The sequence below is a fragment of the Dermacentor andersoni genome, chromosome 9, assembly GCF_023375885.2.
Source record: "Dermacentor andersoni chromosome 9, qqDerAnde1_hic_scaffold, whole genome shotgun sequence".
Taxonomy (NCBI): Eukaryota; Metazoa; Arthropoda; class Arachnida; order Ixodida; family Ixodidae; genus Dermacentor; species Dermacentor andersoni.
The window spans coordinates 52190783-52217347 of record NC_092822.1 but is presented as its reverse complement, the minus strand read 5'-3'; the positions used below and the strand labels follow the sequence as shown (position 1 = coordinate 52217347).

Sequence of the window (26565 nt, the reverse complement as noted above, 5' to 3'; positions counted from 1 at the left end):
ATGAATGGATGTCCGCATCCCCAGTCTGTTCCTTTTCTTAACTCGTTGTGGTAGCCAAGTGACTATGACATGCTGTTGAGCTTAAAGTCGCGTGTTCAATCCTGGCCACAGCAGCTGCATTCTAATGAGCACAAAATGAAAATAACACTCGTGCATAGCATGCACATTTAAAGAAACCCAGATGCTCCAAATGAATCCATAGCCCCGCACTACGGTGCACCTCATAATCAGATCATGGTTTTGGCACGTGAAACCCCGGAATTTATTTGTTCCTTCTTTATGCAGCACTGCGGGACAGACCGCCAGGGCCGAACCACCGGTGCTTGCACGGTCCGGCACGCCGGGAGCGTGTTGTCGCGGACCTGCGCTCGGCTGCTGCCTCTCTTCCTCCGCGACGCCACGGACAGTGTACAGACAGCTTCCATCTCCGCGTGCTCTTTTAATCTCCCGTTTTAGTTCTTTTAGCCCAAACACTGTGAGGTTTATATTACTGGGTGCCTGCTTTACAAATGGCCACAGTATCGAGCTGCATGATGCAAAGCAAAAGAAAAAAACAAAGCTTAGAGTGCGCGCATGTTATTATAGGCAGCAAAGCAGCAAAAACGAGACAACATTCCGTTAAAGCCGGCAGGACCGCACTGGACGCTCTATGTGCGGAACTAGCTGCTTTTCCGCAAGAGCTGTCGAGTAAGCAACGAAGCAACTACGTGATCCTGCCCTTTTACGTGTAACAGCTTCTTTTCATAAGGCTGCCCTACAGCCATAGCTTATTCAGCCTCACGTTCAAAGCTATGATGAGGCACTTGGGGGATCGACTAAGAAGCCTGCGCGCCAAAGCTTGCACTTCGTCGCACCTCTTGATAAAAGTGGGTGAGGCAGCTCTGTTGAATATTTCAAGGTGGTATTACGAAAAAGAAAGAATGTCAAATATATGGAGTCGTTGGCCACGCGGAAAACAGGCCATGGGGGGCCACTGGTTTTTTTGAAGGTTAGAGCCAACATTGATATAATCAAGTTCATTCCTTCTTTCTTTTATTCATCCGCAGCCCACCAGTGTTAGACGAAAGAATCGGCGTATCACTGTGCGCGATCGTTCACTGCGTGTGCGGCTGTGTTTTAAGCTTGGACGGAACATATGTGTTGTTCAGCAATTGTTGATGAGGAGAGCCTTTTTTTTTATGAGATACATTTGACTCATACTATGTGCATTTATTTTTTTTATGCCTTTGAGAGATGGGTGGTGTTGTGCGTCAAGTGGTGGGTTTATTTTCTTGCAGCTGTTTGCTTGGCCTTTTTTTTTTTTTCGATAGAGACATGGCTTTGTCTAACATCTGCAGGCACGTATGGCAGTGTACGATCGTCTTCCTGTGATGAAATGTCCATGTACGTTTCTGTTCTCCCCACGTGCCGACACTGCAGACTGCCGAGAGATGCGTTGTGTGATTTTGTGCATTGCTTGCATCAACTGACAAGCTTCCAAATGTTATCCTTGCCCACGGAGACATGAAAGTACTATAACTTTAAGATTTAAACAATGACACTGTTGAGGATGCGCATTTTGGCATCATAGCAGGTTCTTTTGGATTCTCAGCCAATCATTTTAAAGGCACACAACCTTTAGCGTGCAATTATTGGCCACATCCGGCATTCCACTGGCAGCTAAAGTCTTTGGCAGCTACGAGATGTGAAAATGAACATATGCGTAAGTGCGCTCAACTAAAGATGTAAAAAATTCTTCCATAAAATCCACTGAAGAGGCTGTTTATCATCACGTGCAACAGCGTTGTGGTATCGCTGCATCTAACAATTTCAATATATTGGTCGATTGCACTTCCCTCTAGCATTATTTCCACATCTCGTAGGCGTTAAAATTATTGTAGTGTGTTGAAGAGTGGAATACCCTCGTCTGTTGAAATACAGCGGAACTCCATTGATATGTTCCTCGCTGTTGTGTTTTCCGAGCTACTACGTCGCATTTTTGTGGTCCTGACCTAAGTTCTATTCACTCCCATGTATTATGTTCCCCTTGGATACATCGCAATTTTGTGATGTTCCTGCATCTTATGTTTGCGTTTGAACATGGTGGTCGCGTAAATTTAGCGGTGCAGCCAGCCAGGATGTTTCAACAAGCGAGCAAGGTTTGCAATAAGCGACCGAAGTTGCACAAGCCAAAAGCTACACAAGCATATCGGGAGAAAACAGGTACTGAGAAGAAGTGTGCATTGGTTAAAACCGCCGAGCACAGGGCTACATTTCTTTTGGGGACAAGAAAGACATGCATAATCGCCAGTTATCGTTGGTCACCTTCGCCGCAATAACGCTGTGCTTGCGGTGAAGCTTATGAAGAGTTGAAAGGGGCCATTGTCGCAGAATATTATACGTCCCTTAATATACACTTGCCATCCGCGGTCACAGTATGAGCGGCGAGGTGTCCAATAACAGTAGTGGCCGCCATTCAGAGCTGTTTCTGGTGTTGCTGTGGCGATTTGCAGCTTTCCCTCGCGGTTATGTTTTCCTGGCTGTTTTGTCCCCGCAGTTTCTTGAAAAACATGTCAAAGGGGTTCTACTGCATTGGAAAGGTATTTGCTGTCACGTTGGGTAAAACGGTCTGCTTGCGCTTCGATCAAATTGGATTAGAAAGTTTAACAAACTGCCACGTGGCATGGGAAGTATGCCAACAACTTAAGAAAGTGCAAGTTATAACAGAACAAACTACAGCCGTACATTTTGGAGTTGGCAATTTAAATCACTAAATCTCACCATGCCTTGGTGTCTCTGTACTGCTCACAACATTACTGCAGTCATGTATGGTGAGCACCTGTAATTTCACAGCAGGTTTTAATATTGTTCCATCTTCTGGCCGTTTGTCTCCTAATGTGTAAAGCAGTCTTCACTGTTTATGCACTCATCAGCAAGTGCAGTTGCTCATGTTATGTGCTGACGGAATGCTATGAGCACAGAACAAGAAACATTTAGGAGCAGCAACTTCACATTGGTGTCATCGGAAATGTGCACAAAGGGTATGGTTTGTGGAATTGCTATGCCACAGCTGGTGGTGCTGAATGAAAGGGCACATCGATTGCCATGGAAATTATGGCTTCAGCCACCAGGTGGCACCAGCATGTGAAACACTCTGACCTGCCATGGACTGTCATGGAGGAAGAAAAAAAAATACCAAGAGGGAGCATGACATTGGGCAGCTAGTCTTGGTAAAGCAGGGTCCTCTGACGCCAACCCTGTTCTTCTCTGGGACCCATATGTGCGTTGTCTTGAGAAATGGGCCCCGCGTGGTTTCTGGACCTTTGAAGGCATTGTTAGGCTTGTCGTAGCCCTTAGTGACGCCCTCACTACCTGCCCTCTTCCCACCACTCTCTCCGCACATTCGGCAGCTAGATATTACTGCTTACCTATCACATGGCGAGGACCTATTTCCCATGAACCGTTCCATTATAATTTTTTAAGACAAGTATTCAAAATTGTCACGCGATGCTCCCTCTTAGTCTTTGTTTTCTTCCTCCGTACAGACTATTTTGCGAGTAGAGTTACCAAGACCAGGTTCTAATTGCCGAGTGACATTTAGCAGTGTGTGCTGCAAGTATGCTTTGTTTGTCCCCCGGCAACCATGGTTTAACCACCAGGTGGCATTAGAATGCAAGGGTCTCCAAGCCGCCCAGAATATTAAGCAGGGTTATCCAGCTGCACCTGAGTAGAGGTTCTCCTAACTGTTCTTGCACTGTGGCCATGAGTGAGTACAAAGTTGGGCGGTCTCTCAAAGCAAGCCTTGGCTACGATGATAACGATGCCCACGCGTGGGCGCAACCGCACGTCTGTCCAATGGCCCCCCACGACACTGGAAGGCGGGCTGCACAGATTGTGTGTACCTCTCTCTCCTGGCGTGTATGCAGTAGTCAAGAGGGGAGAGAGACAAAGGAAGAGAACAATAAAGGCAAGCTTTATTTGTCTGTGTTTGGTGGATGTGGTTCTTCTGCGTGGGGCATCTCTGTCGAGGTTGAGGCGGCGGAACACTCGGTGCCTTGGACGTTGTCGCGTTTCCCTGGGAGACTGTCTTCACCATCCCTGGATGACTCCGTCTCTGCTCTAGCAGACGGGGGTTCTTCGCTTGGGGCGTCCTGCTCGCTCGAGCTCTCTGTTTTTGCAGGCGCATCTCGATCTTCAGGAGTTGAGTCTGAGTCGCCATCTGTAAGTGCATAACAACAGTCACATTTTTCTGGCATGCGTGCTAACAGCGCTGGGCTACGAATTAGCAGAACAGTTTCAAATCTCGGCCGCAGCACTCCTTTTTTTACTTAGGCTGTTGTCACACGTGGATTGGTTTACTTGTACTGTCACGAACAAACGAAGTGCTGACAGATGCATTGAGCCAGCAAGTATATTAATGCTGCGGATTCCAAACTGTCATTATTTGACACACACATGAATTGCCTGAAACCTTTATTAACCACCTGCAGTGGTGGAAGTCTGCAAAGAATGCTAATCTCCTTGATGTACTCGTGCAACGCAATGCCTACACTTTTGTATACCCCACAAGTTTCACTAACTGCTGCTGCCAAGTTAGGCCTGATTGTACTGTAGATTCGGGATTCAGCTGGCTTCTAATGAATTATGGCGCAATGATGTAGGCATCTCTTTTCAGGTGTAAAACTTTGTCAGCTAGAAGAGCTCCTTCCGACTTTTATTGCGATATTATCAATCAGACATGCACCTGTGGAGGGCGCTCGCAACAGGTCAATAGAGGTTGGAAATAAAAAAAAAGAATGCCAGCACCAACGTCGTTGAGTAGAAAACATCTCACGAGGCGATGCCTCAAAAGTCCCTTCTCACCAGAAGACTCGTCGCTTGGCACGTCTGGCAGCCACAAGGCAGCTGCGGGTCGTTTCCTCGAGCTGGATTCCCCACTGGTGGAGGCAGGTCGTTTAGTGCCGGCAGACAGCCCTGCAGAAATGGCAATTCCGCCTTTGTAGTGCATACACATCTACCGTGGAGTACTAAAAAAGATGAGACATTTGGCCGAGCATTGCTTACAATCTTCTCTGCCTGTAGACTGTTCTGGGGTACCTCACCTCGCATATAGTGCATCTCTTAATGAAAGGCTAGCACTGTACAGTCAGATTAGCTGCAAAACAGCAAAGAAGGGCAGTAGATGCACCAGCAGATAAGCAGATAATGCTTAGTCGGCCCTGCGGTGGAGTAAGCAAAGTGCTAATGCCTTCCACTGCTGGCATGAGCATTTTGTGCACTAGCGTGCCCCCTGAGCAGCTGTGTGCATTACAAGCATACGATGGTCCAAACAGAGCCAATAGTAACTACTCAGCAAGAACTCGATTGGAGCTGCCAGATTAAACATGAAATGCTTTTAGCTCCCATTATTGGCGATCTTCAAGTGACCTCGAGTCAAAAGCCAGAGCCGCTATTTGGGCACTCAAACGAGAACATCTGGGCAGGTTGCGAGAACAAAACGAGATCATCAAGGCAACCAGTCAAAACTTAAAATGCAGTCTCTGGCCCCCAGCCTTTTGTACATGACTGTATTACATATGCTAGTTACTGGTCAAACGAGTTACAAAAAATATTGCTTCCGAGTTCTTCCTAATGCTTGCTCACAATATCACTCCAGCTGTGGCTAATAGTACTTAGCATTTTGTCATTTCCAATAGCAACATTCAAGCGGGAGATACAGGGCACCATGTATTCACTGTCATCTTTTGGCGCTGAAACAGGGTTGGCTGTGTTCTTTTGAATGCCAGCAGTCCGCGAGTTCTGAGGCGTGGGTTTTGTGTCGCCTCAAGAGATGGCGCCACGCTTTGTGACGCCTCCTTCAGGTACTTTTTATCTTCTAGCTGGGCAGTTTTCTCTGTCTCCCTGGCGTCTTTCGCTGCCTGTCATGCCACCTTCAGCCGGTTTTCTTCTCGTTGGACAGCGTCCATATGGACTGGTGCACAGTATGGCATGGTGGAGTGTGCCGTTGCAAACATGCACTACACCCATTTCAAAGGTACATTTGATTTGTCTATACCACCTGAACCAGTTCACGAAGTGCTGCACCTCGCCATTCGTTTCAGCGGTGCAGCAATGGCACCCGCTGAACCACAATGTTCGTTTCAAAAGGTGCAGGAAAGGTGCAGAGCTAGTTCATGATATTGCTGCACCTACTCGACTGTTGGTGTCGACTTGGTGCAGGCATACAGGTGTGAAGCAGCATCGCAGTAAACGACGCAGCACACGGGCGCGAGTGCCGTTAAAACCTCGCTTATGCACATCTGACGTGTCTACCAAGCGTGGTGTGTATTTACACCCCAGTAGCCGATCATATCTGCAGTTCAGGACCTCTCAAACTTACACACTCCGTGCACATTAGTATGACATAACACCTGCACCGTGTCTGCACCTTTGCATTCGTTCCGGGTGTCTCGCTGGGCCTGCACCTCCGAAATAGAGCTACACAATTTCTGAACTTCTCGTGAATCGCCGTGAACTGGTTCACAGTGGTGCAGGCAAATCAAACAGACCCTATGAATGTGGCTAGTATCATCTTCAACCAACCTGCTTTGCCGTTAGCCATTTCATGCTTACATCTACTCTTGATTATGGGAGAACCAGCAATGTTTCACCACACACATACGCACACACACACACACACACAGGATGAGCCTAACTCGGATGAGATCATCCCTCAACTTATGATTGAGCTCATGGTGTCTCGTCCCTTTGCTGTGATACAGTGTACTAAGCAGCTATGCGTAGCTGTGTTTTCCTGCCACTAGTGGTAAGTAGCACATTTCCTTTCACGCTTACCTCTATGGCAATCACACAATTTCCGAGGGTCGAATGAAATTTGTCTTTAGGTTAGCTCACGCGAGTACGTCGGCAACACCTTAAGTGGGTACGTGACGGATGCTGAACTGCGGACTCGAATTGAAAGAATCCCGAATGTAAGGAACTCCGACCTTGATGGTGAAACACCTCGAAGGTGTGCAACTTGGGAAGCAGATGACCTATACCAGTCAGATGTTGGCTCTTGGGCCGGCTTGCCACGCTCCTGGAGCCACATCACTTGCACAGACCACTCGGAGCACGCGCTTGTTCTCAGCGAGCGGGCTCGTCGCGGCACCCCCGCGGCCACGGCATATACACCATGCAGAAGACGTAGCTACAGCATTTGCTACGTGCACGATAGGGCTGAAGTGTGTGCTCATGCTCATGTTTTCCATTCTGGCAATGCTATGTGGTGCAGACAGGCTTTGTCCTGTACCAGCTTGACCAATGGTTAGTAGCCACATTCAAACTCGCATTCTGAAGCACTGTCAATGGATCAATACAAGGCAATGTCCGCCAAGGCGTATAGGCGTATAGCCAGGAGCTGCCATTAGTGAGCATGCGCTGGCAAGTGTATATGCGGTCTCCCCTTGTAGTTTTGCGTGGATCAAGGCTAGTTGAGTGTTTTAACGAATCGAAATTAGCGTGACATGGCAGCTACGACATCAATAAGCAGTGTGGCCAAAGTTTAATTCCTATGCACACAGCCACGGCTGAGCATGAGCAGACATAACCGGCTTCCAGAAGCATGTAATTCTTATTGAAATTGTAACTGCTCATTGTTAGCTTACTTCAGTCCGTTTAGTAAACTGGGTCAATGAATATACACGGTAACAGTATGAAGAAGCGCACTGACTCGACACCTGTCTTGACTGACGTCAGCTAACAGCCAATAGCTGTCATCTATGGGAACTTTGTATATGACGAAATATAGAAGGTGCCGGTAGCTCCAAAACGGGTGAGAAGGCATTGTTTGAGATGAGTGTTTGAGAAAAAGGTGATTCGCACTCTGCTTGTGAGCTCCATGCAATGCGCACAGCTGCGAAATTTGGCTAAGATATGTTCATAATAGCGTATGCTATCCGCGGGCTGTTTTTTTTTCCACCAAGCCCAAGATGTGATTCAGGACCCTTTTAAAAAGAAAAGCCAGACCCATACCCTGTGTGACAGCATCTTGGATGCGTTCTGGGATCTGTTCGCGAATGCGCTCATACTCCGGATCCTCCAGATGGTGCTCTGGTTCCCGGTACTCCTTCCGCTGCTTGCGCTGATTTTCCCGCTCAGCTTGTTTGGCCACCCAGCGCTTCAAGCTGAAAGGCAAGTACAAGTTAACCATGCGTCAACACTTACATGCACTCAGACAGCCACTGCTGCAGAAGATTTAACAGTTTACAACAAAACAAGCTCAATCACCTTGTCCATCAAGATATTCACAGGCATTACATGCAAGGGTAGTGACACAGGCCCAAAAGATGGGCCTGATCTGAACAGATGGCAGGCATAAACAAGACTGAACTTAAACTGACGCATCCAGGTGGCTTGCATCGGAAAGTTAATGTGCCAGACAACTAGCACCTTAAATCCTCATTGAGCTTGGAGTGCGTCAATATTTTGCTGCGCGCTCAATATGCACCGACTCGAGCACGATTGGAAGCGCCCTTGTTACAAAGGCAACAGACTCATTCACAGCGGCGAGTGACAGCAGTCGCGAAAATGGTCGCTTTTCTCGAAAAGCGACTATCTAGCTCAGCTAAGCCGGGTCATGCCGGGCTTGCCGGCGTGAGCATCGGTGGCCTTCAGTCGCTTTTTGGTCGCCACTCGCAAATAATCGCGCCACCTCCTCAAGTCACCGGTACACTACAGCGAAACCGCGATAAATGTACCGACACGGAAAGCCCTAAATCCCGAATAATCTTTCGCTCAGGTGACCGCTTGGTCACCGACTACCTAGTTCTTGACGCGGCAAACGTTGTTGAAACGACGAAAGCCCGACTTACCGTGCTTCGTGGTTGATGTCCCGCAGTCTCCTTCCACTGAGATCTCTGCACGCTTCGCGATTTGTCGTCTTCTCGATCTGAGCGCCGATGGCCCTTAGCATGGAGCCGAAGCCACCTTTGCCTCCGGGGAGGCCACTCACAGAGCACGTCAGCCACTGCCCATTGGCCACCGAAGTTTCGACTAGCCGTCGTCCGCCGTAGGCCAGGGTCAGGAACTCGGCCGGTATTCCCTGTCGCAGATACAAACGCGAGATCAACCGACTGTGCCAAGACATGCCTGCTCGAAACCGATTGGAACCGTAAGCGAAAGGCTTCAACTAGTTTTCAGTTTCGCTTAACTTGATCTCGCTGTGAAGCATCAAAACACTGTTGTAACAAGCGTGTCATCCGGAGTACTTTCGATAGCAATCGAGCCTGATCGGGATAGAATTTCTCAGTCGTTACTGGCACCTTAGAGCAAGCTGCGGGAAGGAGCGCGGTCGAGAATTTCGATTCGGATCAGGCTCAATCGCGATCGAAAGTGGCTGAGTGAAACCGGTATAAAACAGCGATCTAGGACGACGTCAATGAGCAGCATCACTTACCTCAAGTCGAGAAACTTCACGGCAGATTTCCTTTACGGGCGCCGCACCGCGATCGTCGCATTCGATGCACATCGTTTTGCGCGAAAGCGGTAGACGCACGAAGACATGCATCTTAACTGGAAAAACAGAGATCCAACCAACTCACGATGAACCTACAGCACACCCAGCAGACTACCTAGTACGTGCCGCGTGCGTACAAGGTACAAGGAAGCAAAGCAAAACTGCAAAACCACCACAATGCCACTGCTGACTGCTCGCCTGCTGACGTCACTGGGCATGACTGGGCAGCGCTAGCGCTGCCTCCTCCCCTGGCGGTTGGTAGCCTTGATAACGCCACTTTTGTTGTTTTTTTCTCTCTCTCTCCTAGAATGGTTCTTTTTTCTCTCTACATATATTTTTAGATGGGAAAGCGGTGGTATGACGGCAATGCGTTTCTCGCGCGCGCAGGCAAATTATAGGTGGCATTGGCGCAGCCCACATTTCCCCCCTATAATGTGAGAATAAGCGTGCTTGCATCTATAGACAAGAACGGCACCGAGAGCGGCGCTGCTGCGCCGGCGTTGAGAGCGCCGCATGCGAAGCAAAATTCTATTAGCGGGTGGTACCCCTCTCCCATCTCTCGTTTGCGCCGCCTTGATTGCCTCCTGCAGTGCGCGTGTTTGGGCACGTTTCGCGCCGCGCGCGGTGTGTGCCTACGTGTGGGCGCGTAAAGGGCGGTGTACAGTCCGTTTCACATTTAGGGGAAAACTCGGAGCGCATTGCATCGCGATGCGGCGAGCGCTTGAGTCAGGCGGCGGCAGCAGCTCGCGCAGGTGCTGAAGGGGCGGGATCTTCAACGGCGTCGTCTGCAACGGCGGCGCGCGCTGGCCGCATTGTCGCTAAACGTTCTACTATCAGTTGCAAGGCGCCGATCTCATCGTTACGGCGTGAAATGAGCCGGTATTCTTTAATATGCGTTGTGCGACGCCAACTGATATGCCTCGAAGGTAAGTTCATCGCTGCAGGGCAGTCATAGACGACGTACTGATTCCATACATTCTTGACGGCCCGTTTCTGGAAGGCGACTATATATTCTAAAGCGAGAGGTCGCCGATCCACACTGCTCGTGTGGTGCAACAACTGCTAGAAGAGCGCACAGTCACTCTCTTGGAGTGGCCGCTTCAATCCCCGGGCGCCAACATCATTTAATATGTCTGGGGCTCGTTGAAAGTATCGCTGGCGCACCATCCCCTCTATCAGTCGCCCGAGGATAGGCTTCGATCCACCATCGTCAGCGACTGAGACGTGCTGCGAATGAACACATCCCTGGTCAAGTCATTCTGCACTTCCCTGCCTTCCAGGATGAGCGCTGTCATCGCTGCCGCTGGGGACATGACGAGATACTAACTGAAGTTCCGTGCGTGACGTGTCCAATTCCCCGCCGGCGGGCAGAGTCTGTCTGGTGTAGCGAATGATTGTCGAGAAAAATCATTTCCAGCTCTTTGTCTGAACCTAAAACATTCGTTTAATCGTATCCGTTTGTTTCATCGTGTTCGACTCCCATAATTATCATTGTTGAGTGCTTTGTTTTCCTTTCGAGTCAAACAAAGACTGAACACGTTGCGCGCACATCTTAGTGCGTCTTGTCGCTGCTTATTACGGTAGCACACACAGTGAAGAAATATACGTGCACTGCCCCTGACAGTAGCACGCTTCCCGACAATGCGGCCAGCGCGCGCCGCCGTAGCAGACGACGCAGATCACGACTCCGCCCCTCGAGCGTCTGCGCCTGCTCGAGCTGCTGCCACCGCACGACTCCATTGCTTGCCGCATCGTGATGCAATACGTTCCGAGTTTTCCCTTAAGTGTGAAACAGACTGTACACGCTTCTATTTGCCTTTAAGACGATCGGTACGCTTGACGATTATTTTTATGGCTGCAATGCGGCGAAAGGGCAGCGTCTGCTTAACCATGTAAGTGACGCTGAGCAGGTGATTGGAAACGACATCGTATGTACCGCCGGAAAAATCGTCAGCACATACGATCGATGCGGCACATACATACGGTACATACGAGCTCAAGTCATTTTTGCAGTTTCTCACAATATGTTTGCTACAAATCCGTATTGTCTCTGATGGCGACAACGGTCTTCCATCGACACTGTGCGGAAATAAACAAAATATATTGATGACTTAAATGATATTGCGCGACAAAAAACGACACGGACGTGAGAGACGACACACCAAGCGCATGTCGTCGACACACCAAGCGCTTGGTGTGTCGTCTCTCACGTCCGTGTCGTTTTTTGTCGCGCAATATCATTTAAGTAATGGATTACCAACTTGCCCGGAATGCTGCTCTCAAAAATATATCGCTGCATAGCACAAGTACGACATGCGAACACAACTTTAACTAGTGCGTCCCCTACAATATGGAATAGAAGCAGCAGTGTAGACAGCTTGGCCATTTTTTAACAGTGCTCAAGAGACGGACGTTGAAAGTATTAGTAATCATTCCTGCTTCAGCAATGCCGGCGCGACCAAGACGCGGGCGTGTATCGTCCGGCAACTCGATCGATCGGTGCAGTGGTGAAGCAGGAATGAACTCTGGTCATCCTCAATGCATCGTGCACATATTCAATTTCTCGGCACGCGTGAACTTCGGCCACTGCTAGCGCATACAACAGAAGTGGTTTCCATTCTTGGGCAGCGCACACATAAACGAAACACGAGAAAGAAGACAGGACAAGCGCTCGTCGAGCAACTTAGTTTTTATATGAATAAAAGGATTATGTACCGAGTAATTATTGAATTCATGTGCGTTACATATAAAAACCGTCATACACTCAGGAGTGATCAATGAACGAGCTCGCTTCGTCCAGTTGTTTACTTCGCTCGGCGCACCGCAGTAATCCATGTGTGTCGTCTGCTTATTTCGTACCATTTTCTTGTGAATCGGCAGAATTTTACTGGTGGCATCAACCCTTTCGTGTTTACATTGCTGTCGTCACAGTTAACAACACAATAATAATTTCCGGTCATCCGAAGAGGCGCCGTCGCAAACAAGAGACGTTTCGCGCGCAGCGCGAACTGAACGCGGGCGCGACCGCTATGGGAAGCGGCGGCGGAAACCTACACCCGTTGGAGATGAAATCGTTCCGCCAGGGGAGAAACGAGCGCTGGCGTATAGGATGAAACTTGGCGTGCGGTCGTCCATAGGTGGTGTTGGTTGTAGCGCTTGTACGCGCTGCCGTTGGCCTCATCCTTGACGATGTTCAAAGTTCGACCACGTGTCCTCCCGGCATACCGCTAAGCTTGTCGCTTTGCCTACGGATAAGGTACCGGAGAATCACTGAATTCACCGAAAAAATACGCGCACACTGCTCATTTACAACTCTAGTTGTATGCAGAGATGTAAATTTGAGCGCCAAGTTGTGCCGTTCCGTTTTGAATTTTCAGGGCTTCGCAAACAAAGCATTCTACAACTACTTAACCTTCAATCGCTACACGCGCCACAATGAGTGATGAGTGCGTGAAGATATATTGAAGTTTAGTGGGGTTCCTGCCAAGGGGAGCGGAGCGAGCCGACGTGCAGCGTGGGTGGGAGGGGGGTTAGGTATAGATGCCGCTTTAGCGGCCGCAGACCAATAAACGAGTTCTTTTACTTAATGTGTTAATGACGTTGATGTATTGCAAAATATTCGTTGGAGGTTATAGCTCATGCTCATGACTGGGCGAAGCGTACTCCGAGCGGGCCCAGCAGGTGGCACGTACACTCTTAGGCAAAGTTACACCCTTTGGCTTGCCCCTTCTGCCACACAACGATAATCGTTATCTGCCTTCATGCGTTTCCTTTCTTTAACGCTGCGAGCCCGGAACTTTCCAGTAACGAACGGCACGCGCGTTATCAGAAGGGGCAGTCCAAAGGGTGTAAACTGTTCTATGCTGATAACGCGCGTGCCCTTCGTTACTGGAAAGTACCGGGCTCGCAGCGTTAAAGAAAGGAAACGCATCAAGGCAGATAACGATTATTGTTGTGTGGCAGAAGGGGCAAGCCAAAGGGTGTAACTTTGCCTAAGAGTGTACTGCAAAGATTGCCTTCCTTGCAGATTACCCGATTACCATTGCAGCAAGAAAGGCTGTAAAATGCTTCAGTGAAAGTTATCTTTGTCATTGACAGATTCGGTTATCAATCTCACTTGACGAGCCATTACAGTCTAGTGTTGCCAAAGTGCCCACGCAGGTAAAAGAAAACAGTGAATTCGCCAGCAGGGTGTAGAAGGCTTTAACTTTACGAATGTATTTACTATAGGGTGGGCGAATATTAAAAGTTTCAAACCCGAATAGTTGGTGTGTAATATTTTATTCGTGTTTGAAAATGAATCTTTAGTTTTTTTTTTTTTTTTTTGAATATCGAAGCTGACCAAATATTTCTCAACAACCGACTGTTAAAGTCACGTTACGGTTCCCTGCCTGCGGAACAAAGTATCGCGAATTATCAGAAGCAAAATAACGACACAGTTTTTGAAGCAATGCAGAAACAAAATCGGTTTGTTTTCCGTATTGCGGTGGAAGTGTGGCACTGTTTAACACTCTTTGGGTTAGATCTTGTGCACATACATAAATATCCAAGAGTGTGGACTTGGTAACTGCCGTCGCCGGAGGTTGTGGGTTCGTCTCCCACCGTCAGCAAGCTGTTCTTTTTCCCTCCATTTCTCTTTAGCTTCTAATTTTTACATTTCAGTCAAAAACTACCACTAATTTATTCTATGCATTTCTTTTCTTTTTCATTATCTGTTGGCTTTATGCGATAGTGACGTACTAATAATAAATCGGGTTCTTCGGTTCCCCTTCTTCTCCACAACTTTCTCCTCGTTAACGGCAACCGGCTATTTTTGCTTCTTGTTTGCCAATTAGTCTTTATTGCAGTCTAGTCATGTAGCGGTTTCATCTTTTGCGTTACAACCAGTGATGATTTCCTTGTAACAGACCCTGTATTGCGTGTACGGCGCACAAATACTCCATTAGCTTTTTATTTTCCGGAACTTCTGATATTTTTTTCAACAGCGGTTTACTTAGCGTTTTTTGGAAAGCTACTCATACAGCAGCCAGAAGAAAGGGGGTTAACTGAGGGACCCGATTTTTATTAATCGTGTCATGAGAAGCCAACAAACAAAGACACCAAGGAAAACATAGGGTAAATTACTTGTACTTTCTAATTGAATTAAATAAATAATAAGTTAACGGCAATGAAAGCAGATGAAAAAATAACTTGCCGCAGGTGGGGAACGATCCCATCTTACGTGGTAATTATGAAGGAGGAAAGATACGCTAAGATTCTGCAGCCCATCAGGGAGCACGTACGGCGCAGCGTCGTACCCACGTATTCGCATTGCGCGTACGATGCTCTAAACAGTTGAGCTACCGCGGCGTGGTTTTCCCATTCACTTTCTTGGGTATGTATGTGTTACTACTAGAACTAACGTTGGGAGTGTTAGCCAGCGCCACCACTCACAAACCTTGGCGGCGGATGTGGAACATCCTTTCTGCCGCAGGCGTCACGAGTACCTGATCTTTCTGGGTGAAGGGCCTGAAGGCAGCTGGTTAATAAACCCGCAAATGCTATCTGAATGCATCAATGTTGCCGGATTCGAGATCTTCGTTATGTAAGAACGAGAAGAAAGGGGGATAATCGAAGGACCCGATTTTTTATTAATCGTATCATGAGAAGCCAGCAAACAAATACACCAAGGAAAGTATAGGGGGGATTACTTGTACTTACTAAGTGAATTAAAGAAATGATAAATTAATGGTAAGGAAAGTGGACGAAGAAACAACTTGCCACAGACTTTCACTGTGCTTTTGTCAGTTTGCTCGTCCATCTCATACGTGATGACGGGTGGCTGCAGGCTAGTCTATAGCATTGTCGGAATGATGCCGACGACTTGTTAAAAATGATAACAACATGACCGCATTTGTGGCGGATAGTTTTTACACTGTACAGTAAGAAGCAAAATAAGCCCCCCTCAAAAAAAAAAGAAAAACGGGCTCTATAGCCGACTGCCTGCACACGGGGGCTCCTTATTGCGCTCACATACACTCTTATAGGGCGGTGTGGCACGATTCTCTGACGCAGCTACGATTCCCTGGCACGATTCCTTGACGCAGCTATGCGCCAGGGAACCAATGCGTAGGTCAGGAGGCGACACGGCCGTTGGAGTGCCCTGAAAAGATTTGCTGAGGCCGTTTGGTAGGGATGCCACGAAATTGGTACCACGCGGTGTGATATCCTGAACGACGACGGGCGCTAGCCCGTATCGCATCACTTCACAACAACCGCGACGCGTCCGGCCAGGCTCTGTCCGTAGCAATTCGCGTTTCGAGAAGCGCATGCGCTTCTGCGTTCAGATACGCCAGTGTCCAGTCAGGTCAGACGCTGAACACCTGCCCCACAAGGCGAGCAGCCAAATCACTGACGAGAAATCGAAGCGTGCCCCCCTAACTACAGTTTTCTCCGCGCGGTAGGTTGTGTTAAGGTGTCGGTGGTTTTGTTCACTTCCAAAGTTATCAGCGCTGAATTCCTTCCTGCGCATGCGCAGACAATCGAGGCGCGTATCGTGATGGTCGAGTTGTATGCGAATTCCTTGTGTCCCGGGCCTACCATTTGGCGTACTCCTGTGTCAGACTGTTAGTACCGTAATAGTACACTGTTATTAGGGTACTGCTAGTACACTCGAGTTACCAATACTCAATTATTATTCGCTTCACTGCCCGTCGGAAGAGTCCCACCGGTATAACGTAAGGATTCATTTTGATTTATTTTATTCCTTTTATTTCGTTCATCGTTCTCGACCGACCGATTCTAATGATGACATGGGTGGAGCGCCGTATCGGCCACTTCTTGCTTTCGCTCGGATCAATTGAAAAAAAAAAAAGTCTTCAGACCATGCCTATTAAGGTGCGATCGACGGTGAGAGGCTGGCCTTCACGGTGAAGACAGTGAAAACCTGTGCGCCAGAAATTGTCTGAATCAAGGGAACTAAGTGATTCAATCGACGTTCCTTCAGATTTATTTCACTACGCATTGACAAAGCGTTACCTTTAGTTTATTGGATCACGTAGCCTGATGATCGTTGAACCGTCGCCACGAAGGGTGCCTTTGACGGAAGCACTGAAGAACAGGAACGAAATGTATACGCTGCACTGAGCTGCCTTGTGTTTAAAGGACACTACGCGGGTCAATGAACAGCTGCGTGAGTCTTGAGCTCACAACGCAATTCCGCTTGAGCCTTGCTTTCTGTGTCCACCTTTCTGTCTCAATTGTACTGCGTGGTGTGGCGTTTGAACCTCCCCCCCCCCCCCTCTTCCCTGTACATAATCACAATTTTACAGGTCACGTTTTCCGCAATTCACTTATACTATCGGTTATGAGCATTAGTCTCAAGAGATTATGTGTCTTTCTTTCACCCCAAAAACGTAGCAAGATACCTTGCGTATGCATCAAAACAACTTTAAAAAAAAGCGCTATTTTGTTCCGGTGTCATATAGATTGATGCGACACGTGATCGATGTTTATTGGGGCTGCATGCAGGCCTGCTGGCTCGCTGCCGTTATAGTGCGCGCGGGAGACCGTTGCGACCTTGCGGGCGCAGTTATGGATTACGTCGCGTGACGTCAAGAAGCACGAAAGTGCGGCTGAGTGATAACGGTTCGCGCACACGTGCAGATTTAATTGTGGCCTCTTGCCACTTCCGGTGGCGATGCGAGTGCGAAGAGCTGACGCTGGCTGCGACCCGCAACACGCCGTATACGTGTCCCTGCCGCTTGGCAAAAGTATAAGCACGTGGCTTTCGAACCTCTCGTTGATTTTGGGGTTCAGGTTCCGTTTGGCAGCCGTTCCGGATGGACTCGCCTTCCGTCTTCCTTTCTTGCTTGTGTTTGTGTCTTGTGTTGTATCTACAGGGTCTCGAACCCGGCAACGTTGATGCATTCAGGTAGCATGTGTGAGTTTATTGACCGGTTGCCTGCACCCAAGAAGGTCACCTACTCGTGACGCCTGCGGCAGAAAGGATGTTCCACATCCGCCGCCAGGGTTTGTGAGTGGTGGCGCTGGCAAAGACTCCCAAAGTTAGTTCTTGCAGTAAAAAACATAAATACCCAAGAGAGTGGATGGGAAAACGGCGCCGCGGTAGCTCAACTGGTTAGAGCATCGCATGCGTAATGCGAACACGTGGGATGGTTCCTCACCTGCGGCATGGATGGATGGATGGATACAACTTTCTTGTACGTCCGGCAAGGTTTAACGCGACCCGGGCCCATGTCTCCCACGAGGGAACGTCAAGGCCCTGCCTCAACGCCGCCTCACGGGCTTGCTGGACTGCCCACGTCTGGATTCCGAGGTCTGAGCTGCGCAGAGCCGCGGCCCACCTCGACGACAGGGTCTCCGGAGTAACTGCCATCCCTCCTATAACTAGACTACACTCCCACAGCATATGTTTGAGTGTTGCTGGTCCTTCCTGGCACAATTTGCACGTGTCGTCCTGATGCTTATCTGGGAAGATGCGTTTCAGACGGAATGTATTAGGGATGGTGTTCGTTTGGAGTTGTCTCCAGGTGACGGCCTGCCTCCTGTTTCATTGTCATTAATTTATCATTTGTTTAATTCAATTAGTAACTGCAAGTAATTTCTCCTTTGTTGTCCTTGGTGTCTGTTTGTTGGCTTTTTATGATATGATTCCCTTGATTCCCTTGATATGATTCCCTTGGTGCACATCTCCGCGTTCTGCTTGGCTTTTGTGTGCTGCAACAACAGGACAAAACAGCTCATTTTCATTCGAGATTTGCGGGTATCGGCGACGGCACACGGAGTGCAAAGAAGACCCTTTTGTGCTCGCACTCGTCGCAGACTCGCAAGCCTGCGTCGTTCAAAGGGAAGCATGTATGGTTACCGCGAGATTGAAAACGGTGAGCTGACGAGAACAATGCTCTTGAGAAATACGTTATGCGAAAAGCCGATGGTATTTGGTTGACATACGATCTCATACTAGTGTGATATCATTCTTTTTAGTGCGATGCATTCTTTACTTTTCACCAGACACTTCGCTGCAGGTAGGTAGGCCTCTGTCTCGCCTCGTTTGGGACCACGTCAATAATAATAATAAAAAAAATGCATCTGTGATGATGCAACTTTAATCACGGTCCTCCAGCGGGGGGAGGGGGTAGGAGGGGTCGCAGCTGCCTGATGCTGTACCCATTAAGTAACCTACGCCCTTTTTTTTTCTTGCCCGACTGTGACGTCATATCAAACGCCATCACTCATCGGCAGACACATTAAAGGCAAGGAAAACACGTGGTCAGCCACCCCATGGCTGTCTTTGTCACTTAAAAAATTTTTTTTGAGAGCTGTTAGGGGTTCCTTCCTGTACAGACAATCAGCAAAACATTCCTGCGCCTTTATCATTTTCACAAGCTTGGTCATACTCGCGCAAGAAAGCAGTCCCGCTGAACGCTTGGCCACAGTGAAAACCTGCCATGCGGGCACGCACTAAACAGTGAACGTCTGTTAGCATTATTTGATCGAATGGAACACTGTCTTCGCTTTCTGCGGCTAGATACCGGTTTCTTTGTGAGTCTAACGGCAGCTGTTTCTTTAGTGTTCGTAACAGGTAACAAGCACACTGCCTCCTAGCAATGCAGAAAAACATCATCAATTTTCTCTGCTTTATCGCATATGAGACAACGTGTTGCACAAGGTGAAGAAAACCTACGTACTTTAAAAAATATATACCGTGTAGTTTCGCGCCCCGTTGAACTTGCATCTTTTTTACTCGCTTCTGAATATTTTGTCGTTGGCCTCCAATGTGTATAGACCTGTATAATGGCACCGGCATAATCATATAAAAGATCATTGTGTAACTTTTTCAGTTTTGCAGGAAAAAAAGGCGTATTCATTTGAAAAACGTATAATCAATAAGCCCGCACGCTGGCTTCAATCTCCCTAAAGTACCCGCTTATTGATCCTGGCATACTCTGAGTACTGATTACCTATTCCAGTAATGAACGACTCAATCGCAGCAGACACGTGTTGCGGGAAAACACGTCGCTCACATCGCCGAAAGGACAAGAAATGATTCAGCGTTTGTGACGCAGACTGGCGTCACAGAATCATAATATCCCTCCCCCCCCCCTTTTATTTTTTACGCAGATTCGACCGGTTAGAACTTTCCCGATTAGAGGACCTTGTAGAACTTATGCACATTCTCTCGCGAGCAATTGAGCCACTGCGTATAAAATGTCCCTATTGGCTTATGAAATTTGTGATTTTCACGGTGTGTTTGTGTGTGTGAACATTGGGGTTGTTTGTAGCTACATATAGAGAATCTTTGCTTTTTCTCTCCGCTATTCTTTCCGTCTTTCACTTCTCCTTACCCTTTCCATAATGCAGGTTAGCAAACCAGTATGTTTTCTGGTTAATCTCCCTGCCTTTCGCACCCCGTTTATCTCTCTCTCTCTCTCTCTCTCATACGGAGCTGCCAAGACATGCTGCTGTCGAAATGTATACCGAGGTATCTGATGGTTTCCAAATATTCAACTTGAGTACGTTTGCACGGAACACACTTTTAATCATGCAAAAATATTGGAATGTTTATTGTTTGGATCTTCAGCGGGTTCCTCAAGCAAATGAGCTTCATTTTCCTTGAATGAATCTTAATACAATTTTCTGCAAACCACTGAATGGCTTTGAGAGCCGCAATTTGCAGGGCACTTAAAGCTTCCCCGTAATGTGTATGGTGGGCAGGTAGGACCATGTCATCTACATATTGAAAGACACTGGCTTCACTAATTACCGGAAGAGAGACGTTCATAAATAAATTAAACAACAAAGGTGACAACACTGAACCATGGGGAACACCTGCTGTGACTGGTTGCATACTACTAATAACTTCCTTACTGCTCATAACCATCTGTGACCTACCATACAAATAACTATGCAGAACATCATAAAAAGGCCATCTGAAACGCAAAATAATTTTTTTTTCAGCAATAGTTCATGATTACAGCTTTGAAGTCTTTTGTAATATCTAAAAACAAAGCATAACTGAACAGGTTCTTTTCGAACGCTGAGTATATTTCATCAGCGAATTCTTCTAACATTAAAACCGCACTACGATTAAGAACACATCCATATTGCTTTGGTGTGAGAACGGAACATTTCTGTGAAAAGGATGTCATGTGTTCAAGTAGAAACTTCTAAAATTTGTGACAATATAGGCAAAATAGAAATAGGTCTAATTTTCAACATTATCTTTTTTGACCTCCCTCATGTATCGGCTTAACAATTGCAGTCTTCAGTGTTTCCGGAATGGGTGCGGTAGTTAACAACAACGACGACGACAACAACGACGACGACGACAACAATAACAATAATTGTTAGGCACAATAAATCTGGCGAATATTGACAAATGAGGGCCCTTCCACCTTCATTTTTAAATGACGTCACTGTTTCTGTAGTTCTTGAGGGAAACTTGTAGTTTTGATGACAGTAATGATAATGATGATGCTCATAAGAAATTTATGTGTCGCTAGGGACGCAACGCCCTCATTCCTGGCCCTCTTTAGTTTTCGAAGCGCACTGTTGGCGCATGCATCGCATCGCATGTTGCAACAGTTTGCTTCCCTCGCGCCAGAACGCGCCACTTTTCCAACATTCTCTTTTTTCCTGTGACAGCTAGCACTTGGAGGCGCTGTCGGACATTCCACAGCCCTAGTTACCGGCCCAGAGCACTACCTTCAGGGCTTGCTCAGGCTGTAACGTTTTATCGCCGGAGTATACAATAAGTAAGTCGTCGTACCATCGTTGTCGTCGTGCCGTCCACTTTGTCGTTGTCGTCACATACACGCTCCCCTCGCACATACAGTTGCTTGCTGTGATGATGATGATCTAATGGCATCCCCTTTGAAGCGGGGCGGTAACAGACAGTCACCTAGCCTGCTTGATTTAATCAGGTATGCTATACATTTCTTTTATCTAGCGCTTTTGTATACATCTCCTTAATATTTTTCTTTTTTCCTTGAAAATCTACCTTGTACTGCTATAGCTATGACTGTCAGAGATCCGGCCGTATCAAACTCTTCCCTGCTTTTTTTCCCTCTAATCTAAACGTATCTTGCTTATCTCGAGTGTTACCCAGTTGATGCTTCCGTCCACTTTAAACCAAGCGCTTCTGGAAGGCGTACGTTACCTACCGTTCTCACTGGATGAATCCCTTCGCATTCCATCAGGGTGTGCTCAGTGGTCTCCAGATTTTCGCAGCATCATACACATGCCTCATCTAGTTCCAAATTTTGCTGCGGTATGTTTGTGTCCTTAGGCAACCGCCTCGAGCCTCAAATAGCAAGGCACTGCCCTTTGTGTTATCGTACAGATTTTCTCTTCTAATTTCTTTCTTCTCATTTTTTGTAAATTTCCGTGGTCCTTTTTATTTCCATTCTTAGCATCCACTTAAATGTCTGCGTTTCTCTCACTTTCTTTCTGGTGACTTTTTGATTGTCTGTTTGCAGTTTCACTTACTCTGTACTATTTGGTCGCCAACTTTCTTGACTGCTTCCTCCGTTCTGTGTCCACGCTTTTCAAGTACAGAAAACTTGTGCACTTCAGTTGCCCGTTTATTTCCATCCATGTTCCTGAGTCTTTCTTCAAAACTAATTTTGCTCTGTGCTTCTCCAAATTAAAAATATGCCCAACCCAGGTCACCCTGCACTGCCTCATTTGCGGTTTTATCCTGGGGTCCCAAAGCCAACCGGCCTACCGATCTTTGGTTAACTTCCAACCCCTACAAGATATCCAATATTAAGCATAGAATGACATTTACGAACGTTATACGCTGGCGCCATTACTCCTTACCAGATTCCACGTACTACCTCATACTTATTGTGGCCCCACTATGCGCTGTCTTTCATTATTGCGGCATTCCGCTTCCCCTTTATTTTCAGACTCTCTTGGTGAGTGCTTGAGTAAGTCTTTCCCTCGGTTATGCATACGCCGAGGTATTTATATCGCTTGACTATGGGTATGACTTGCTGCTGAATTGACACCACGTAATTACTCGTCTCTTCATTAAAGATCATAATTCCCGATTTCTCCGTGCTAAACTCAAGGCCTAGATTTGTCGCTTCGTTGCCACAAATATTCGCAAGTGTCCGTAAATCTATCGTCCGCTAGTAGCACTGCGTCGTCCGCATACATCAGTGCAGGGAGCTTCTGTTGCACGATTTGTCCGTTGAGCATGTAGTATAAATCAAACCATAATTCGCTGTTTTCCAGTCGTCTTTCTATGCCCTTAACATAAGCGTGAACAACAATGAAGACAGAGGACATCCTTGCTTTAGTCATTGGGGAATTTCTAACTCTTCATTACTTTTTCGACCTTGCCATACAACTTGTACTCGGTTGTCTCTATATAACTCCCTCAGCAGCTCCACGAAATCGTCCTTTATGCCTTCGTGCTTGTGAATATCCCATAACAATTCCCTGTCTACGTTGTCATAGGCTTTTTAATACCTAAAGTGCTATCGATAAAGGTATATATCCTACGCTACTGAACTCTCTATGCACTGAGTTAGTACAAACATATCCTCTAAGCGTCTGCCTGGCCTGAACCCATTCTGCAGTTCCCCTAGTACATCATTTTTCTCCACTTACTTCGACAGTTCTAATTTTATGGCTTTCATTGCCATTCTATATATCACCTACGTTACTGTAACTGGCCTGTATGAGCTCGTCTTATCCTTATCACTTTTTTCTTCATATATGAGATTCATCTTTCTTTCACGTTATCCAATTCAACCGGAATTTTCTTCGTTCTAATCACTTGCTCTATGGCATTAGTCATCAGTGCCTTAGTATTTGGACCGAGGTTTTTGATTAGCTGTATTGGGACTTGTAAACGGACACATTGGCGCTGGGCAGGTCACGTAATGCGTAGATTAGATAACAGTTGGACCATTAGGGTGACAGAATATAGGTACCAAGAGAAGGGAAGCGCAGTAGAGGACGGCAGAAGACTAGGTGGTGCGACGAAATTAGGAAATTTGCGGGTGCTAGTTGGAATCGGTTGGCGCAGGACAGGGGTAATTGGAGATCGCAGGAAGAGGCCTTCGTCCTGCCGTGGACATAAATAGGCTGCTGCTGCTGGTGATGATGACATTGCACCATCTGGTAACACTTTGCGGGACCCCAAGTGATGCTATAAAGCCAGCGATCAGCAAAATGTTTAGCAGTAATTCTCGCAGGGCGTGGGATCTGTACAATTTTCTTCAGTGTTTGTTCCAACAAAAGACATCACCTTCAGCAGTGATGGTGTCTCCTACTGTCGCGATTGCTGTCGCGAGGCGTAAACGATAACGCAGCAAAGCGAAAAAATAAAGGAAGCCTGTTTTAACCAGGACCAACGAGGCAACAGAACATCATCCGTAGAAAAGAGCATTTCACTTTCTGTTGGAATTTCGGAAGCTCAGTTCGAATTGTTTGCAGAAATTGTTCGGTGTGATAGCTTTGTTTAGGTTCACGTCCCAAGACGTAAGTTTCCTGCAGTACATAGTACCGTCAACCATCCATTTCCCCGGAAAGCCACGAGCCGGTTGCCATCGGTCATGTCATGTGAAGGAAGTGAGGGAGCGGGTGAGCGAGTAAGACTGAACAACGCAGGTCCTGAGAGATATCGAGCTCTCGGCGTTATCAAAACCATGAGAAACTGCTCTGAAAAAGGAATCCCGGCCAGTGCCTCTGTGGCATCTCCCACGGACAGGTGCTTTATTCTTCCGACAATACGCTGCTGGTGGCGTGACAATAGAAAGCCCTTTCGCCGTTATCGATCAAACCGAAAGCAGCAAGTCGCGGCTCATCGGAATTCATTTTTGGAGATAACGCTCACACACACACACGCACGCACACACACACACACACACGCACACACACGCACATTCATGAAAGAGAACATGAAGTAGTGAATAGCGAACAGCGCGAAGTGGGGGGGAGGGGAGGGGGATGCAGCGTTGTAGCTATCACTGCAGGCGGACTCTTTTCAGCAGGACTCCATTTCAGTAATTCCGGGCAGTACACTGAACGCTACGGGTACCGCCATCCAACCAGATAAGAGAACCATGAGAAGGGCTCTTCACTGTCCGCATCTGATTGCCCGATGCCGACCGAGTGAAAGGTTCGCGGAAGGATTAATGATGTGCAGTGGACGAACCCCTGTTCTTTTCTACGGAATACGAAACCGTTAATGACTGGCTGGCCCAATCGAGCTGTACGCTTAGCTGTACTACACGGAATTCGTGAAACGGAGTATGCCCTCGTAAATACTGCGCAGTGAAGGATGCAGGCTTTCGCAAAAAGACGCACTCTCTTAGAAACAGTAATAAGAAGAAAGAAAAAAGGAAGCAAGGGCGTGTGAGGGTGATATACCTGAACACTATATATATATATATATATATATATATATATATATATATATATATATATATATATATATATATATATATATATATATATATATATATATATATAGAGAGAGAGAGAGAGAGAGAGAGAGAGAGTATAGCGCGCTTGAATCCGGCCTGGCCTGTTAATGAGGTTGAGCGTAAATTGTGGGGCGGTGTCGGCAAGCGAAGAGCTGCCCAACTGTGAACACGGAAAAGGCAGCGCGCAATCGACGAATGGCTTGCGTTTGTTTGTAATTTTGCTGCACGCCTTAATCATGATGCCTATTCCTGCTGGTCGACCTGCGTTACGGCTTGCGCAACCCGCCTGCACCCACCGCAGTATTCGTAGTCGCGCGACGTTAGAAAACGCAAGATCATTCCGATCTACCGTAGCGGTCTTTGTGCATTTTACAACACCGCTGATGTCGGACGATGAAGCCTTCAAGAAATTTTACTTGAATTAGAATTGCGTTCAATTAAAATATGCTAAGGCGCATATGCGTTCATGAAAGACGTTAATGTGCGCAGAACATTATAAGTTTATAATGTCACTGAGGAACACACGTATGCTTGATAAAGTGTAACTGTGAAGCGCATTAAACAGACACCGACGTGACGCAGTTCGCTACGAGTTCATAAACTTAAGCGCGCGACTCTGTAAAAGGCTCTGGAAAACGTGAAGACGGGGAAGTGAGTAGATATAGCTTTTCGTACAATGGCTAAAAGAACGGCATGACGCTATTGGGGAGATATTGAGAAGGTTTGGATAAGACAAGGTTATGGGCAACATTAAGATATAAGACGCAATTAGGGACTTGCACCCCCCCCCCCCCCCCACACACACACACACACGCATGCACGCACACGGAGTGTGTCAGCAAAAACAACCCAGTCGTCATTATCATCATCATCATCATCATCATCATCATCATCCTGGCTACGCCCACTGCAGGGCAAAGGCCTCTCCCATACTTCTCCAACTACCCCGGTCATGTGTTAGTTGTGGTCATGTTGTCCCTGGAAACTTCTTAATCTCATTCGTCCACCTAACTTTCTGCCGCCCCCTGATGCGTTTCTCTTCTCTTGGAATCCAGTCCGTAATCCTTAATGACCATCGGTTATCTTCCCTCCTCATTATATATATATATATATATATCATATGTAATCGGTGGTTAACGCGCGCCGTAACTCGGTTGTGCTAGCGCATGCGCTCTCTGCATCGGCGTTGAAAGTCCGGCCACCGAACACGAAGTTGGGTGACAAAGTCAAAGAAAGCTATTCGCTTGAAAAAGAGGGAGTGCGTAGCGCTGACTGGGTTGTTTTTGCTGACGCGCTCTGTCCTAAAGGTGACCGGCGTGAAAAGGGGCGAGGGGCTATGTGAAGAACGTGGGAAGAAGCATTGCTCTAATATCGTTAAATTAAAATTAAATTATAGGCTTTTACGTGCCAACACCTCGATCTGATTATGAGGCACGCCGTAGTGGACAACTCCGGAAATGTGGACCACCTGTGGTTCTTTAATGTCTAACATTGTTGCAGTGGAGAATACTTTCACTGAACGCCTAACTTAGCAATGAAATCTCGCGCACGTGTAGTACGTGGGCGCTGTAGGTCGTGTTCCCTCAATTTTTTGAAGACAGTTGTCTTCCTTGGCGGGTTTCTGCCACTTTTCCGTATCGTGCATGT

The 26565-nt window shown here is 47.3% G+C and overlaps 2 protein-coding genes and 1 long non-coding RNA gene across 4 annotated transcripts in view; 2 read left to right on the top strand and 1 right to left on the bottom strand.

Moving 5' to 3' along the window:
* The window catches only part of cora (erythrocyte membrane protein band 4.1 like coracle), a 58414-nt gene extending 54452 nt beyond the window's left edge, over positions 1-3962 (top strand). For both annotated transcript variants that reach the window (XM_050175870.3, XM_050175869.3), the window contains exon 18: positions 286-3962. The gene's annotated coding sequence lies outside the window, so the exon portion shown is untranslated. The remainder of the gene's footprint in view (positions 1-285) is intronic.
* LOC126528024 (uncharacterized) lies at positions 3931-9666 on the bottom strand. The gene is made up of 5 exons (XM_050175872.3): positions 9416-9666; positions 8832-9061; positions 7993-8144; positions 4843-4953; positions 3931-4198 (listed from the first exon to the last, which is right to left on the bottom strand). Exons 1-5 carry the CDS (start codon positions 9524-9526, stop codon positions 3954-3956), a joined length of 849 nt encoding a protein of 282 aa, XP_050031829.1. The 5' UTR covers positions 9527-9666; the 3' UTR covers positions 3931-3953.
* Positions 9667-15964: 6298 nt separating this feature from the next.
* LOC140213086 (uncharacterized) overlaps positions 15965-26565 on the top strand; it is a 151337-nt gene continuing 140736 nt past the window's right edge. The window contains exons 1-2 of the long non-coding RNA XR_011889992.1: positions 15965-16191; positions 18232-18357. This is a non-coding gene — a long non-coding RNA (uncharacterized lncRNA). The remainder of the gene's footprint in view (positions 16192-18231; positions 18358-26565) is intronic.

What these genes read in the sequence shown, in the direction of transcription:
- LOC126528024 (XM_050175872.3), bottom strand. Translation starts at nt 9,526, where the DNA reads ATGCATGTCTTCGTGCGTCTACCGCTTTCGCGCAAAACGATGTGCATC. An exon ending in GACATCAACCACGAAGCACG is followed by an intron (nt 8,145 to 8,831) that starts GTAAGTCGGGCT and finishes CTTGCCTTTCAG; the next exon opens with CTTGAAGCGCTGGGTGGCCA. An exon ending in GCCAAGCGACGAGTCTTCTG is followed by an intron (nt 4,199 to 4,842) that starts GTGAGAAGGGAC and finishes ATGCACTTACAG; the next exon opens with ATGGCGACTCAGACTCAACT.